General features: G+C 28.4%; 1 protein-coding gene across 1 annotated transcript; it reads left to right on the top strand.

The window, feature by feature from the left end:
- The first annotated feature begins 3,136 nt into the window (after positions 1-3,136).
- LOC113553401 (ubiquitin-conjugating enzyme E2-17 kDa) lies at positions 3,137-6,905 on the top strand. Its single transcript, XM_026956715.1, has 6 exons — positions 3,137-3,516; positions 5,110-5,173; positions 5,928-5,959; positions 6,022-6,099; positions 6,162-6,267; positions 6,332-6,905. The coding sequence occupies exons 1-6, from the start codon at positions 3,493-3,495 to the stop codon at positions 6,469-6,471; spliced, it is 444 nt and encodes a 147-aa protein (XP_026812516.1). The 5' UTR covers positions 3,137-3,492; the 3' UTR covers positions 6,472-6,905.
- Positions 6,906-15,882: the final 8,977 nt, after the last annotated feature.

Here is a 15,882-nt window from a genome sequence, read left to right as displayed (position 1 = left end):
TATTTTGATTTTTTTTTAGTATGTCAGTTTTTAACCTGGAAAACTCATTTAATAAAAAAAAAATAATTCATGATAGGTACTATAAGATTCCCTAAATATATAATATAATATGTGCACTGTACTTTGTACATATATTTTTTTTAGTGCAACTATTTAACTGGCTATCAATATTTAATAGACATTATCACAATACGAGCATAAATTATTATTATAATTGTATTCTTTATTGTTGTTGCCAATTTCCACTTTATTTGTAGCTTTTTAATATTTTCTTTCTGTAAATACAACTGTTAATTTAATAAATATAAATTTTTTTTTTAAGGCAATGGCAAATGTTATCTAAACTTTAAAATCTACCATTATAGTTAAATGGACATGTTATTAATCATTTACCTAGATTTAGGTATAAAATAATTTTAACGAATGTCTCAAAAAGCACATCAAGAGATTAAAATTGAATAATACTACAATCATTATACTTAAATAATTTAATATTTTATTAATTATATTATTCTAAAATGGTAATTATTAAAATATATTTCAGTGTAATGCCGACCACCTATAGAGTTAGTGAAATAATTTATAGTTGTCTTCACTTGATTTAGAAGAGCAACCAATCAAAGCATATCTACATAGGCTCATTAAAATTTTGATGAATTATTATTATTCATTAGATCAAATCATACATTATAAATTATTTACATATATGAAATATTGACATCTTGATTAATTTAACTCACAAAGCAAAGCTTATGGTGGGTTAAATAAGTTACAAAAACGAATACTCAAATTATTTTGTCTTGTAATAGCAATTCAGGAAATCCAAAATATAAAATGATCATATAAAAAAAAATCCAAACATTAAATCACAAAAAAAGATTAGTTCTTGTTTTTTAATACAAAAACTTTAATACACAATTGTGTAAATTTTCATTTTAAATGTTTAATACCTAATATATTATACATAACAGTTAAATAAATATTTGGTTCCAATAATACATCATTAGGAATTAAGGAATGAGATTATAGAATAAATTATAAATATTCTTTAACTTGTATAGACTTAAAATGAATCCCGGAAAAAAAGTCCGGTTTGATTTGTTGTTATATAAGGTAGGTAGAAGAATAATCTGTATTAGAAGGTAAGGAAGGTAATAAAGATAGCACAATTAATCTATATTATAAGATAAATTATGAAATACCCGTCATATAACATATAAAATTGATGTTATGATAACGCAAACGCATAAGAAATCCAGTCGTCCACTTATCCAATCTAGTTATTCGCATCGAAATGGACGTAGGTGTTGAAACCGGGAAAAAAATTATTTGTAATGGTTAATTTCTGAAATGCGTGAAGAGTTAGGTACAGAAGGTCGACACCGGTGAACGATTAAAAAACATATTGTCTAGTGGCCATTAACGAAATGTCGGTTGAAGAATTTTTAATTGATATTATCCATTGTATTCAAAAACGTAATAAATATAAGTTTTAAATTATATTTATATTTATTAATAAATCAAGACATTTTTGTATACAAAAAATTAAACAGGACTCTTTTTCCAACACTTAAAATATCAATCAATTATTTAAGTATTCATATATCTATACTTATTATTAATTTATAAGAATGAATTCATTTTGAAATTGAAACAAATATACACTCTTTGTGCTCTTACCAAAGATTTGTTTAAAGCTTATTAATATTTTATATTTTGGTGTAAAACTATTAACGATATAAGAAAAATACATCGATTATACGGTTAATGTTATACTGCAGTCGATAACCTAAATTAAAATTTAAAATGACACTTCCCAATCGCATTAAAATCGAGAACTTTAATCGTTTTCCAAAAATAACGCCATCGGCGATAATATCATGTTGTTTAAAACAGATTCGGGCAATGTTTATATCTTGACGAATTGATGAGCGTAGGCGAACAACAAATAAACGATGGGGAAACATATGATGGAATATCTGTGTACGTCAAACGTATTATGCCGTAGCCGAAACAATGCAACAATACGAATTACGGCCTATTAACGGGAAACGATGTTTTTTTGGTAAATCATTAAAAAAAATTCGCACGCCAACCGCGACGAGGAAATCAGAGAAGAGTATAATCATTGCGTTCTGTGAGAAAAACTGAGCGGAAAGATGAACAAAGAAGCGACCCTTCGCTTGTCGTACTAGTCGAAATAGTACACTTAAATGGACGTATAATAAGTTATTATTTAATTTGTTTTTGAACAAAATACATGTAGGTAAATTATTTTTAAAGAAAGCCAGTATTCAAATATTGAGTGATTTCGTAGAAACACATCTCACACAACACGGACATTAAAAAAAACACAGACCGTATGACCATCCGAAATAATATCAGTTGAGTGTAATTTTTATATTGTTCTATGATAATAATAATAATAATAAGAACTAAAAAACGAAATGTCCTAAATGAAGACTGTTCTACCCCAGTCGGCAGTCGCCGTTTCGAGAGTGTACCGGCGAGCGGCAACACGGCAGCAGCAGCTGCTGTGCGGCAACGTCGGTGGCGGTGATAACGTCCGGTGAGACGCCACGGAATATTAGATATATTTTGTGCTGTGGGGGACACAAGACGACCTATCCAGCCGAAACCACGTGATAAGAGGACGTTAAACAACGACGTTAAGGTACATCATGACCAAATAAAGGAATTCCCTTGTGGAGCCTGCATCAGCAGCTGGCGGGTCGCGTCACCCATCAAACTCGTAACCGCACGTGACCGCAGCTGTTGGTTAACCAATAGTGGCAGCGAGACGACAGTCATCCGAAAAGACGAATACGTCACCGGCGGCTGCGTCGGTTAGTAGTTGTTGTTATCGGGAAAATACCAAAAAAAAAAAACGAGCCACTAGGTCCCCGCCACAAGTGAACGAGTTCGGGCTAGATGACGACGGGGAACAACAACCGTGTCCGGGTTGCCGCCGCGCTCGCGTGCGTGCGTGCATACGAGCGATTCGAGCCGTCGGCGGCCATCTTGTATACTATATTTTACCGTGCTCTGTTCCCCGACACACGACCCCGCACGGCCATCCTTTTCTGATAACCCGCACGCACGCACGCACGCGCCCGAACTCACTTCAATCGCATATACGACGGTGGTATAATAAGCGGACACACTGACGCACACACTCACACACACACACACACACACGCGTAGAATAATTCGTGTGCGCGTCGCTGCTGGTGGAACCGAATCTCACCAGCTCTACACTACACGACGACGACGACGACGGCGGTGAATACACACACGACAAAGACACCGCGATATTATTAATATTATTACGGTCGTCGGTTGTCTCGCGCGTACGCGTTTTCACGGCACACGGCGGTTCGGGCGTAACGCGTTTCACGTACACGAGACACACGGTTCATAGTCGACGCACACTCCTAAACACGACGACAAGAGCAACAACAACGACATTATCAATCACAGAATCGTCGTAAAATGGCGTTGAAACGTATCAATAAAGTAAGCAGTCGAAGCGTGTTCGCTAAGTATCATTATTATATAATTTTTGTTCGTTTTCCGTCCTCCCCCCACCCCCGACCAGCGTGGTGTGCGGTCGCGGCGGCGTGTGCACGGCGATGGCGGCGATGTCCTTTCGCATCGTGTCCGAGAGATTTGCTCATGGGACAAATCAGCGTCGGCTTACTCGCCCTCGTTGCCTTTTAGAGATGTCTTCCCCTAAACTGCCGACCGCATACTAATATAATATGCAGTCGGTTGCTAATGAACAATCGGTGGCACTACGGTTTGGTTGCACGATACCACTCAAACGCCAGTGGCTCTTCTTTTCTGATGACATAATGTCAGAGAGACATAAGAGCTCACTTAGTCCATAGCCATACTATTTAATATACTTATTATATTTGTCTTTTTTTATCTCAAGGTCTGTTATCGATTAACAACAGTTATATTAATACATTCTTAACATCAATCTCTCTTTATTCAATTATATATACTCCACGTTGGAATTGCGTAGAACGCCAGTTGTATTGTTTTATTATATTTAACAAAGCAAAAAATAGAACGCAATCCAATTCATTATGTGACACTACCTATTTCTAATGCACCTTTATTTTTTTAACAATCAATTAATAAGTCAGTTGTGACTTTCTTCTTTTAAGCTTAATCTGTTGAAAGTCAGTTAATAATTTCTGTTAGATTTTGTCTTATAAATTAATAATATAAAGTGTATAATGTCTGATAAGTCTTGCGCTAAATCATTTTTACTAAATTATATTTACTTGTAACCAGATTCCTCACAATTATATTATTAACATAACCTACAAAGTAGTTTCTTATTTTTACACTAACCAAATGTTACCTTAGCTTAAATTATATATTTTGCGATACTCGGCTTTTGAACTAGAAATACCTATAAAGGTTATAGGACTTAATAACAAGATATTTGCTTATAATTTCAATCTTCTATATTGGTAAATAGTTTCTATTTCAAAAATCTTAAATCTATAAAAGTAAATTAATATGTTCTAAATTGATTCGTTAAATTAAAATGTTTGCCTCTGAACTGATAAGGTAATTTTATATACATGAGTATGCTATAAACTATACTATATTTTTTAATTTATACATGATATGCACTTTTACAATTTAATTAGACACATAAACATATGTAGCATTATTTCATTATTTATTTTACAATTAGGTACTATTGAGTGACAATATCTTAATGTCATAAAAATAATTAATTGCTATAAACAGTTATTGTTAATTATATTAAAACAGATTTTAAATACTAATAAATGAAATAGTTTTATTATTATTATTTTTATTTTATATAATTTAATAACCCTAAAATATATTGAAATATACTGAATTATTTATGCCCAGCTTATTATTAATGTTTAACTAAACTAAATATTTTCATTTTTTAAATTTATTCTGAATGAATTATCTCTTGGTTTATAACAATAATTAATTATTTTAACTTTTAAATATATTTTGTCTGTCATTAATATTATATTTATTCTTTATTATTATAGTATTTATATAACAAGTACAACAGTTATACCTAATCAATGTGATGATTGTTTTCAGGAACTTCAAGACTTAGGCAGAGACCCACCAGCACAATGCTCCGCTGGACCTGTAGGGGATGATTGTAAGTAAACAATTAAGTTAAAACATGACAGTGATTTCATTGAATTTTTAAAAATAAAATCCTTCATAAAACAAATTTAAATAAACACCTAATATTATTATTATAACTCACCAAAATTATACTTGAGCTTCCCATGTAAAATGTATAATTTTTTATCAGTATTAAAAATGAAATAGTATTCTATTATTTATGTATTAAATGTATTTAAATATTTAATAATATACAAATTAATTTTAGAGAAAATTTACAATATATTTTTTGAATATTGAATACATTCAATTTAAACTAGTTATTAAATTACTAATCAAGATTGGATTACTTGAATAATAAAATATTTGTACTTATGTATAGTATTATTCATTTTATTTAATACTTTTTCTAACTAGTTTTGTTACTTTGTTGAAGAGAATAGTTTTTTTTAAATATAATATGTTTTAAGTTTTAAATCTACTAAAAGGTATCCTATTTGAACAGTTAGTAAGAATTCTTATAATATATTAAACAACTTATTATTATCTTTTGTTCACAATTATGGTTTTATCAATTAATTATACATAAGTTATAGTATAATTGAGATATAAAAAAATTTCTTTTATACAATAAATTTGCAGTTTAAGATGAAAATAATATACACATTTATGGATAAATTTTTATTCGCATTTCACATATTTTACCATAATATCTTATAAAATTAAAACTGTTTTAATATTTATAAGTTTGTACTAAAGAATTGTGTTTTTTTTTTTAATTTTAGTATTTCATTGGCAAGCAACAATTATGGGACCAGTAAGTTATTACAGATTTTTTTTTTTATTGTTTTTTAAATTAATTTTTTTTTTGTTTTTTAGCCGGACAGTCCATACCAAGGTGGTGTGTTTTTCTTAACTATCCATTTTCCTACGGATTATCCATTTAAACCTCCAAAGGTTAGTACTTTAGTTTACTTTATAAATATTACTTTTTATTAACATTTTCATTCAATATTTAGGTTGCATTCACTACTAGAATTTATCATCCGAACATTAACAGTAATGGTAGCATTTGCCTTGATATTCTACGGTCTCAATGGTCACCAGCATTGACCATATCAAAAGGTAAAAATAATTATATCAATAATCATTACCCCCGTTATTATTAACTAAAAATATTTGCTTCCAGTTTTGTTGTCTATTTGCTCGTTGTTATGTGATCCAAATCCAGATGATCCGCTTGTTCCTGAGATTGCTAGGATATATAAAACAGACAGAGAAAAGTACAACGAATTAGCCAGGGAATGGACCCGCAAATATGCAATGTGATGGTTGTTTCAAAATATGTTGCCTGTCCGCCCGTTATCAGATTAACATTCTTTTTTTTTCGCCCTGTACAACTTCAAAAAGATCAATAATACACTTTCAATCTCCAACTCATCTGGTAAAATACAAAATATGGACACCTTATGGAAAATACTTTTTTAGTATGATTTGGAAAATATTTTATTTATAATGCCTATACATATTCTTTTTTTTTTACTTATCACTTTGTCAAAAAGTTCAATATTGAATGTGTAAGTGTCTCATAATATAGAGAACAAATTTAAAATAACATGGTGTTTATTTAGTAGTTAACTTTAATAATAATGCATATTATTTTTTTTGGGATAAAAGTGTAATATATACCATGTGCTGGTGGCGATTTATAACTGCCTTTTTACCTACCCATAAATAATTATAATATATATAGTTTTTCATTATTATTTATTTTATTATATTTTTAACTCATTTTTTAATAGTTAATAATCTACTTAACTTCAAATTTGATATTTTATTTGTACGCAAGTTAAAATACCTTGGTTAATTTAAATTACCAATGTTTTATTAATCACCGTCATAAAATTGCATACTTAAAACTTTCAGATAAAATTATCATATTTTTATTTAATCAGTGGTTCAATTCATTTTTCAACATTCGGGTTCTTAGTACTATTTAATTATAATTTGTATAATATTAAACATTCTTATTTTACTACAGATATTCTAAACTGTTACCATTGCTGTGATAATTATAGATGATACATCTAGTTACAAACAATGGGTCTGTTATTCATAAACTTTAAATGAGTTTAATATAAAATTGATCTACATCAATTTTTCGACAATACATTTAGCCAAAAAAATATTGAATATTTTATTACTTTTAACATGCTGAACAACAAATAAAATAATGTTTTATTTAATAAACAATAAGTTTTAAATGGTTTTAACAGTTGATTTGATTCAATTAACTATTATTATTATTATTATTATTTTTTTTTTTTTTTTGTACTGAAATGAAACATCCTATTTTGTTAAGTTGTTTGTTATGAAATTTGAAAAACTCAGTATTCAATTTGCGGTGATGTAATTCACAATGCATAAAATGTTACAAGAAATTGTTTAGGTGGTGTTCCTTGTACTGTATTTACTTGGTCAATAAATGGGAAAGAAGTTTTCCTGTACCCTTTCGAGTTTTGTGTCTTGTATGTGATAAAAGTAGGTAATGTACCAACTTATACTTTAATACATTTTGTATGTTCAATTTACCATTCTATACTCTTGTTTAACCAATAGCATAAATAACATTTAATTTTAATGTTACTGAGATTTTATAAATGATTTAATTGGGTATTTTATTAACAATAATTATACTTATATTTTGTGTGTATTCATATATAATATATTTATATAATAATTTAGATAAATGTATATACTATTATACATTTTTTAAATTGTTTTTTTTAGAAGTATAATTGAAGGGTCTAAATTTATTTGTGACCAAAAATGAGTCCTTTAGTTATTACATGAGTTAAAAACAAACACCACAAAGTATAAGCAATTATACATTGTATAAAGCTCTAATATTTTAACGCAAATACGACTATTTTAAAATGTTGATTGGTCGTGGTGATCATATTGGCTAATTAAATAATTTTTGTATAGAATCAACTTTCATATTCTAATTGTATCTTATAATTATTGTTTTGATATATACCTACTATATATAACGCTTACTTACTAGTACATTAATTTATACTATTCAATTGTGCTATTTTGCTTTATAACTGAATAATAAAATTATTTTTATTTTTCATGAAATAATTTACATACATTAATTACCTAAGAAACGCAATAAGTTGTCATAATGTGGGTAGTTTATTAATTTAGTAAAACTAAACAATAGATAATTCAATAATTATTATAATTCTGAATAAATTAGACAATTGTTATTAAAAATATAAATCCTAACAATATTTCAGCTTATATTCATATTAATCACTAGTTTTAAAGTAGGTCCAGTATGGTTCTAAATTTAGCTTTCTAGGTGCATACTATAATATATTTATATATGTGTAATTTATATAAACGCCACTTAATTTCAAGTGAATAATAGATGCACGGTACTAAAGTATGTTCACGTTTTATCCAAGAACAACTAGTTTTTAAATAAGTAGGACAAATGTATCTAATGGCTACCTATAATGAAATATATTTCTTAATTATGGCTAGTTACATGTTTTTAGTCCTCTTAACTCCGATATGAAATAATATATATTAAATACACTTGATTGGGTAATGGGAGACAAAAGCTTTGATCCATAAATCTGCGTTTGAATTATTTAGTGAATGTAATAATAAATACAAATTTCCTAACATCGTTGATCTTTATAATACACTTTACGCCTTGAGTGCGAGTCCAGAATCGTAACTCTCGTCAGATGTTCGTTACAAAACGGGATGTTGGCAATGCTTATCATTAAAGAAACCAAATTACTAGATGATTATACGGACTTAACAGCTGATATGATTCAAGCTTTATATTGTTCTGTGATATTAGTGGTGTAGAGAAGTCTCCATTGATAATAAGGTTATAGTGAAGTTGTGATCCCAAATAATCGAAATTGTTCACAATAATTGGATTTTAATTAGATATTCAGATATCAAACAAGATTTCAACCCGTTAGTAAGCTTAAAATTAAAAAAAAAAAAGACGTAATGTAATTTATAATTGTGAAAATCATTTAATAATATATTGTAGTTAATTTTATTAGGTATAATAATTATAACTAAGCAATGAAAATCTAAAATAAATTAACTTATTAATATTTCTTACACGATTTAACAAATATTCTTTACAAGGCCAGCAAAATATTTTAAGGGAGGTTAAGAGTATAAACATGTTATATTATGAAATAAAGTATGAAATTATTATAAAATCTTATTTTAAGAAAATCTTTTGGGAGGGTTTAGACCCTAACCACTTTTTGGCTACAGTCGTGATTCTTTATAAACGTAGTTTAAATGTTGACAAAATTGAATATTCCCGCAAAAAATGAGTTTTTCATCGAATTATAAATGTTTTTTTTTTCCAAAAGTATTTATCAATGTATCGAACTATTTCAGGACCTTTAAAACAAATAAACGTTTTGGTATAACCACCTATAACGTTTTCTTAAATTTAAAAATATTTACTCATTTATCTATTACGTATCCTAGCTTCATCATAATGCAAACCGTGACGCGCAGTAATAACCAACCCAATATCATACGTTGACAATTTGTATACAACCTTAATTACTGCATACTCAAACGATTACCAGCCATTTAGGCTCTTGAACTGACATAATCGTCTTCTGGGTCAGTCAGAGGTATTTTGCTCCATTTCGATTTCTGTGGATAATTAATGTCTGGCGAACAAGAGCTTGCTCACCAGTATCTCATTAAGGTTAACTTATATGGATGCCACGGCCAACACAACAGTGCCTGACACAATTGACAAAACGAATTTATAAACAAAAAATGACTTGACGCAGAACATTGTGCCAATTACGGTAGTACTCAGAACTACATAAATAAAGGCATTTCGATTTTCGTACATGTTAGAAGCATTCGGATCCTTCACACACTCAAAGCTACACTGGACGAGACAAACAGTAGATTTTGATTCAATGTGTGAAGTGTCGAAAATTTATTAGTTCTCTGTCCTCCCCGTAGATAATATTAGAAAAATACAAGATAATGTTTGAATATTAAATACTGGAGAGATCTATATTATTTTATTATTTGATAATAATATTCTTATTTTATCTAAGGTTCTCCCAGAACGTGATAAGAATTGTGATGATAAAAATAAGTACCAAACAGCAGGTACCAACTGCTAAAAACAGTCTGATTTTAGCCATTGGATTAGGCGAATTGAATGTTTTTTCTATGGTTTTGTGGTAAAAGAACCGGGTGAGCATCACTTCCCCCAAAACTAATCAAATGGTATGAAAACGCACACAATTACGTATATTTATTTATTATTTAGTATTTACCCATCATATTATTTCAATATTTGTAGGGTTTTATTTACTCAATAATTATGAGGCAATAGATAATAGATACTACTATAATAGTTATGTGTTTTTTCAAATGTGAATAATAATAATACAATGTCCGGCAAAAAACCTCCCATATATTTTCAAGAGGCAGTTGCGAACAAACAAACAAATAGAAAAAATCCACTGTTGTACCACCACCACAACTCACACAACGCTATTTCTAAATAAGGGAGGTCTTTTTGCCGGACCCTGTATAATTTATTAGAAAAGTCACAAATAAATGCATTTTCTCTTTTACCGATATGAATATGAATATTTTCATGTCTCATTCAAAATGACAAAATTCTTTTGAAATAAATGATACCTACATTATAGATATTGCATTTTTCATGATAATCCCTGGAATGAAATTTTTATGAATCAAACTGTGCTAAAACACAGTGTTAAAGGCTTTTACTTTAAATTAGATGTTTCCCGAATTCAAATAATTAATAAATTCTGAAGATTGATTTTGGTTAAGAACTTCCTTCAAATTATATATATCTACAAATTAAATTATTTTGTGTATTAAATGAAGAATCATAATTATAACTGCACATTATGTAGATTATAATAAAAATAAATTTATACAACTTTAATCAAATAAACCTATATGACAAAACATTATTTAACGAGTACTTCATTATTCAACACTATATTATGTACATTAGTTTAAATTAATTTTTTTTATTAATTTAAGTTTATATTAAAAGGAATTACAACTATCAGAAGTTTGAAATTTGTGTGTATATTTACATCTCTTTATGATTTAACACATTTATATATTTTGTTTAAATGTGTACCTACCTATATGTAACATATAATATGTTTAACAATAAATTAGATCTGTTTACAGCACCGGATCTAGGGGGTGGGGGCGATCTGGAGCCCATGCACGGGCGCTAATCATAGAGGGACGTAAATTTCAAATTTTAAACTTATCATTTTTATTACATTTTAATTTTTTTTTAAAACAAATTGAATCTTTTGTTTTGAATTATACAAGTATTTCAAATTAAATAGTTTTAATTCAAAATAGTCACTTTGATAATGATTAAGAAAAGACATTCGTCAAAAAATTATCTAGTTGTGAGTTCCGGAAAAAAGCTCTTGAAAAAAAAAGAAAATGAGCGAACTTCGGCGTATTTTCATAATTGGTTGAATAATATACAATGTAGCACAAGTTAGAAATTATTTATAATTATTATTCTATATTATAACTTCATGTCGAATGTTACCGCTGGGTTGCTACTCACCTCACGCATTCATAACAATTGTAATTTCAGCCCATATGCTTATTGTAACCATTATTACAAATTGTATATATTCAAATAAATGTTAAAAAAAAAAAAAAATATATTATAACTATTAGATCTGTATAGTATTATAATAATTAATGACGTGTTGTTATATTATTACTATTAATTACTATCGATATTATAATACGTACTATTTTAGAATTTAATACCTAACCGCAAATTTGAAACGGGTATAACTTCTGAAATAATAGTTTTCAGAAAATTTTGTGAATTAATTTTAATAATATTTTATTATATTATATTGAAATATAAATATCTAATATTTTATAGAAAATTAAGAGAATGGGACAGGTTTTGAAGAGGATGAGAATACTGAGAAATGTAGTTCTGCGATAATTATTGAGGAGATTAACATTAATTATGATTATAACAAAGATAAAAATCTAAATGTGTCCGAATTTATGTCATTGAAATTAAGTGAAAATGAAACTTTGGATTTCAAAGATTGTGATACATGGCCTGAAAAAATAATAGATTATCAAATAACTCATATTGTTAGAATGAGAATGAACTATATTGAAAAATTGGATCATACTAAATCTGAAAAAAAGGTCGATCTGTTAATGTTTCTTGGTTTTTCAAAAATCTTGTTAATGAAAATCAATGTCGTCGAACTTGGTTTAGCTACTCCATTTCAAAAAATGCATTATTTTGTGTACCATGCATATTGTTTTTAAATTCAAATGACAAAAACATGTCAAAATTAGCATTAGATGGGTTTATTAATTGGAAAAAAGTGTCAGAAGAATACCAGAACATGAAAATTCTATTATTCATAAAAAGTATTTTTGTTTATGGAAAATGCTTGAAATGTCAATTTGTGAAGGTAAAGGAATTGATATAGTAACAAAATGAAATAAAATTAAAATTAAATCATTGGAGATTAAAAATCGCCTATAATAATCCGTATTTTGACACACTTTAGAACACATGCATTTTTTATTGTTGACTTTTAGGGGCGCTAATGTTATGTTGTGCCCCGGGTTACATAATTTGTAGATCCGATACTGTCTGTTTATTAGTCATACAATTAAGAATTATGTTAGTTATTGTCATAGGCGTGCGCAGACTTTAATTTCCGGTCCAGCCTGGAAGAATTAATGCACCAACACTTGAACAGTGCCCCTAATTTTTTTGATACTTTAACATACTGTAATATAATATATTACAACATAATTGTAATAATTGTAAATTTAAAATTGTGTACATGTATATACCTATGCAAATAGAATCAAGTTGTATGTGCAATGTGCATACGACATTAATGTGCTAAACATAAGTACTTGTATATTTTTTAAGTAAAAAATAAAATTACATATTATATTAATACATACCAATGCATTTTTTATATCTAATTATAATACATATAAACTTAGTAGGTAATATAAAAATGTATAATTACGTAATAATCGATAAATTAATTTTCTTATTTTCCATAGGCGATAGGCCATTGTCTATACTATGGAGTATAGACTCTTTAGTACTTCTTCAGTCATACTAGGTACATATTTTGACATTTAATGCACAATGTTTTAGTCAGATAAATAAATCAATAAAAATTATGTGGTTGTACACAAATATTTTTATTTCATTTCTCTATTACGACAAATACAATTTTCATGATCTCCCCGAATATAATGATAAAGTCAAATATAATATACACAAATTTGAAATTTTACTATGCCCCTAAAAAAATTCCAGTCGAGCCGGGGCTCGTCCGGCTCGCCCCGTGCGTACGCCTATGGTTATTGTATAGATAACATTTTAATGATGTTTATTAAATCAGTGGCGTCATTTGAAAGAAGGTAAGGTGGGCATGTGCCCCTGTCTGATTTTAAAAGCAACCCAATGGGCCGGTGTCTGGTTTTTGCCATTTAACCATTATTATATTTTTATTTGGTAATTTAGGAAAACTGTATATTAAAGTTGTATAAGAAGTTGCATATTAATATTATATTTAATATTATTTATATTTTTAATATATTCTATATTTGTATCGTCATTATATTATAATGATATTGTACAAAATATTGTATTATTTTATACAATTATATTATATATTTGTATAATCACATATTCACATGCAAACATTTGTATTTTATTATAAGACACAAATACCTACGTAACCAATGCGTCAGTAAATTAGTAAAATATGAAATTTCAAATTTACATGAAATAAAAATAAAATCATTAATAAAATACACAATAATTAGTAAATAAAAATATGTGTAAATTTAATGCTTTAAGTAAACTAATAGATACATACAATATTTCTGGTAATATTATAACTTGACCTGCTTTTGTTAGTGTCCTTGTAAAATAAGAACTAATATAATAATTACTTGGAGTCTTTTTGTAACAAGTCAAAGAATATTTTTTTTTTCTCAAAACTGTTTTATTGTAATACTTTATAAAACGTTAATACTTCTCGTTTCTTGATATAAATAACTATTTAATTGGTATTTAATAAAAAAAATGTATGCAAAGTAACTATAAGATAAGAAATTTGTAATTTTCCACACCACCTTTATTATTAAACGACGCACAATAACATTGTCCGTATTGTTTAATAACTTTGTGAGGTATTACACGAGGCGCGTTTTTTTTATTGTGGTGTCCCCAGTAGGCCTAATCCACATTGTAAGTGAGAACGCATCATATGCAGGGGCGTATTTAGGTAGGGGCTTTGGGTACCGTCACAACAAATGTGTGCCATAGAGTTATAGAATACTATAGTATTTTTATAACACGGTGTTCTATGGTATTAAAAATTTCACCATTGCGCGGTGTAGAAGTTTTTTAGTTTTTTTTTTCTAGGGTAGAGGCGGCAATATATGTCTTGCCCTTATTCTAAAATTCCTAAATACGCTACTGATCATATGAATGCATTCAAATAATAAAAAAAAAATATACAATAACTTAAACTATGTAGATATCAATAATACTATAAGGAAACCTAGGAATAAAAATATGATTCTCGCTATTGTACATGCTACAAAAACGGGTAATGTGTATAATATGTGTGTTGCCGGCCGGCGATAGTCAATGTGTTGGATGAGAGATGAGCGCTGACGCGTAAGGGGACAACTAAATAAAAATTATTATAATATAATAATATAATAACCTAACTTAACCTATACTATAATACAAACACATCCTGGCAACACTTGATATCAAGATGAGCTGCCAATCTTCCTCCGGGTTGAAACGAAGCAGAGTGCCGACACATTTCCCATCAGCTTTGTGACAAATTCTTCTTCACTAATAAATATAAATATTATATATTTATATATAGTATACTGTACCTACTACGATTCTAAAAATTATTATATAATAGTATAATACAAACAAATCCTTTCGACAGTTGATTATCAGCTGAATTTCTTTTTGCTGCTGCCAAACGTCCTCCGTGTTGAAATACAACAATCAACTTTGCTGCCAATCTTCCTCCGGGTTGAAACGAAGCAGAGTGCCGACACATTTCCCATCAGCTTGGTGACAAATTCTTCTTCACTAATAAATATAAATTTTATATATTTATATACAGTATACTGTACCTACTATGATTCTAAAAATTATTAAATAATACAAACAATTCCTTTCGACAGTTGATTATCAGTTGAATTTCTTTTTGCCGTTGCCAAGCGTTCTCCGTGTTGAAACGAAGCCCAATGCCGACACATTTTCCATCAGCTCAATGACAAATTCATCGTCGGTGAGTAGTCCATGATCCAGCTAAATGTTTGGTTCCTATAAAACTACAAACTAATGTGCAGATTAAATGCAATAGAAAAAACAATTTTAATATTTCAGAAATATGTGTTGGTGTTCTTTTATTTTTGAATTTAAATTAATTTTAAATTTTATATTCATAATTTATCAGTTAAAAATGTAAAAAAGAACTAAGAAGATTATAGTATATTGCCGTTTAACTTTCTGTTCGGTGGCCACCTTTTAAATTCCTCATTCTCTTTTATAAGAAAGTTAAACAGCACAATAACTATAAAAAATAT

Source organism: Rhopalosiphum maidis, chromosome 2 (genome assembly GCF_003676215.2).
Source record: "Rhopalosiphum maidis isolate BTI-1 chromosome 2, ASM367621v3, whole genome shotgun sequence".
Classification (NCBI taxonomy): domain Eukaryota; kingdom Metazoa; phylum Arthropoda; class Insecta; order Hemiptera; family Aphididae; genus Rhopalosiphum; species Rhopalosiphum maidis.
Note: the sequence above shows the minus strand (reverse complement) of the source record. Positions and strands in the feature narration are given on the sequence as shown.

Coding starts and splice junctions, on each gene's coding strand:
- LOC113553401 (XM_026956715.1), top strand. CDS start 3,493: ATGGCGTTGAAACGTATCAATAAA. Junction 3,517..5,109: donor CGTTGAAACGTATCAATAAA/GTAAGCAGTCGA, acceptor GATTGTTTTCAG/GAACTTCAAGACTTAGGCAG. Junction 6,268..6,331: donor AGCATTGACCATATCAAAAG/GTAAAAATAATT, acceptor ATTTGCTTCCAG/TTTTGTTGTCTATTTGCTCG.